General features: G+C 40.9%; 1 protein-coding gene across 1 annotated transcript; it reads right to left on the reverse strand.

Annotated features, from left to right (window-relative positions):
• Positions 1-399: 399 nt before the first annotated feature.
• On the reverse strand, positions 400-2,379 carry LOC126418061 (uncharacterized). Its single transcript, XM_050085164.1, has 2 exons — positions 2,278-2,379; positions 400-1,294 (listed from the first exon to the last, which is right to left on the reverse strand). The coding sequence occupies exon 2, from the start codon at positions 1,168-1,170 to the stop codon at positions 409-411; it is 762 nt and encodes a 253-aa protein (XP_049941121.1). The 5' UTR covers positions 1,171-1,294; positions 2,278-2,379; the 3' UTR covers positions 400-408.
• Between the last annotated feature and the right edge of the window lie 784 nt (positions 2,380-3,163).

Here is a 3,163-nt window from a genome sequence, read left to right on the forward strand (position 1 = left end):
TCACGCGCGACGCGATTGTCGCAGGTGTGGAATGATTCACAGGCACTGGAATGGGCCCGCGCGCACTAGCGACGCGATTTCTGTGAGTCGCTCTCGCTCTGTGTTGCATACACACAAGTTCAGTGCGCCAGCAGCATGTCTGATAACGGGAGTTGCGCTACGGATGACATTGTAGGTTGTGTTGTCGATTCAGAAAGACTAATTGCAGAAGTAGAAAAGCGACCAGCTCTCTACAACAAGAAATTAAAAGAATACAGTGATCGAAATTTGAAAGAGAAACTATGGGGAGAAGTATGCTGCAGCCTAATTCGGAACTGGACTGAACTGCCTGGACCAGAAAAGACTAACAAAGGTATTTCATGGTTCACTTATTTTATTCATTCATGTAGACATCACAGTTACAACAATTTAAATTTTTTCATATTGCCAAGATACTGATCCTTGTGGAGTCACAAAGTAGTTTGCAAAATAATCCCGTATCTGCATACCACACGAATCAGCTCTTATTCCTACAGGCTCACAGGCTTTCAGAAGGCATTCGTACGACTCGTCCTCAGTTCGTACACCGTCATTTCGTCTTACGAAATTATGCAGAATACAACATGCTTTTATGATTATGTCTGAAAAACCAACATCCACATCCATAGGTCGATGAAATATTCTCCATTTGTTAGCCAAAATCCCCAAAGTACATTCCACCATTCTACGAGCACGACAATGTCTATAATTAAAAACACGCTGTTTCATTGTCAGGTTTTTCCTCGAGTACGGCCGCAGAATATGTCTAGACAGTGCAAATGCTTCATCTCCTACAAAATTAAAAGGTTGAGGCTCTCCTTCCTCGTCTTGTGGTAATTTTTGAGGATTTCGAATGTTTAACTGATTAGATTTCAGTTTTTGATAGAAGTTGGATTTCTTGAACACATTAGAATCCCCATTGGCTCCGTACGAGCCCACGTCTATCACAGTGAAACAATAGTCAGCGTCCACTACGGCCAAAAGTATTGTCGAAAAATAATTTTTGTAATTATAAAACTCTGAGTCACTGTCAGCAGGCTTCTTCAGTCTCACATGTTTCCCATCCACAGCACCAATGCAATTTGGAAAGTCAGTTCTGTCTAAAAACTGTTTGGCAATAATCTTCCAATCATCTTCAGTTTTTTCTGCCATATGAATAGGCTTTAGACATTGCCACAACTGCTCGCATGTATCCTTCACAATTTCTCTGATTGTAGTGGCCCCCAGTAGATATTCGTAGTGTAATGAGCGAAAGCTATTTCCAGTCGCAAGGTATCTGGAAGAAATAATATTCAGTAACAGCATTAATATTTACTCATAGAAGTATTAAGGTAAATACTTACAATAAATTATATACAGTGATAATTTCATTTATGACAGGTAAAGAAATTCAAAGGAAGTGGAAAAATCTGAAGGACTGCTTCGCGAGAGAACTGGCATCACAGAAAAAATCGTCGTCTGGCGAGGCTGCAAGAAAACGGAGGAAATATCTATACTTCGATGCAATGTTATTTCTGCTCCCTCAGATGGAAGACAGACCGACCACCAGCAACATCGAAATCATGCCCAGTAGCACAGGAAACAAGGAAGTAGTTTCTCCCCCCAGTTTGTCTTCACAAAACAGCAACGATACTGCACAGAGCAAAAAAGTACGACATCCTACGAAAAGAGAGGCCAAGAAGGTTACGTCCTACGAGGAATCTCTATTAAATATATTACAAGACAGACAAAAAGAAGAAGTTAACGAGGATAAGAATTTTGCATTAATGCTTGTCCCCATGCTGGCGAAGTTAAACGAAGAACAGAAACATTACGCGAAAATAGAAATACTGAATGTGATGAGGAATGCCAGATATTATCAGCTTTCACCGATTTTTCCACAGCATCCGAACATGTGCTATAACACAACTCAAGCGACTTATAACACCACTCAAGCAACTTACTCTCCAGCATCTTCATTCGTTCAACCGTATTCTTCAAATGTCCTAAATGAAACGGAACCTCCACAAAATTTGTTCGTGTGCCCCTCTCCAGACAACCGCAACAAGACCACAGAAACCTCTATGCGCAACATGGTTTTGCAGTTCTCTAATGAAACAAGATCGCCAGTTTCGACTTGCAGTAGTGATTATCTTGATGTATCTGATCAGTAATGTAAAATGGCAACAACAATTGTTGAATGAAACGATTCTCTTGATGTATCTAATCAATAATGTAAAAGGGCAATAAAAACTGTTGAATGAAATAATGTGTGCTCACCTCAAAGTCACTGATAAGCGCTCCTCAGGTGGTATACACTTCCTCCATGTCGTATCTTGTTTTGTTATATTCGGTCCTACTGTCTGAAGCAGTGTATCAAAACTATTCTTACTCATTCGATAGTATTGAAAGAATTTATTTTGGTGATTTTGTAACTCTTCGTGTAATTTGTAAAACTGCCCTTTCACCAGTCTTTGACTTACAATCGGATGTACCCAGTAACGACATTTGCGCTGTTTTCTCGCTCTTTTTCGTAGTAAAAGCGCCACCAAACAAGCTGTTTCGATGAAATCCATGCTGGTACTGAGAGTAGTTGCGATTTTACTGCCGCTGTGTGCGCACCACAATGTACTTCCGCGACAGCGATTGTTCAGTCGCGCCGACTGAAAAATCGCCTGTGCGCGCCTAGCCTTACATCTCGCTAACGGTCATACTTATTGTGTTATACACATTTTAGTAAGACGCTACGCAAAATTCGAGAAGTTTTGCAATGAAAATAGGGGTCGAGATGATTTTGCGTTCGATGCGTTTGAAATTTAGCTAACATGTTAAATTTTTCTTTAGGCTTGGGAAAAGGTCTCTATTTGCCTCGAATCTTGAGAAAATGGATCCTATGTAGCGCGCTCACTCCCGATCTCACGCCCGCGAGAATGAAATATTCACAGCATCCCTCATATCTGCTAAACCGCTCGAGACATCGAAAGGAGATTTTGCCGAATGACACACACAAGGAGGAGAGTATTTTGCCAATTCGTGAACACACGGAATTTTATTATCTATGAAATTAAAATGAAATCCAGACCTTTAGCTGCTCACAGGCGTTGATAAATATCAATGGGGACAGTTGAAAATGTGTGAGCCGACCGGGACTCGAACCCGGGATCTG

Source organism: Schistocerca serialis, chromosome 1 (assembly GCF_023864345.2).
Source record: "Schistocerca serialis cubense isolate TAMUIC-IGC-003099 chromosome 1, iqSchSeri2.2, whole genome shotgun sequence".
NCBI lineage: Eukaryota > Metazoa > Arthropoda > Insecta > Orthoptera > Acrididae > Schistocerca > Schistocerca serialis.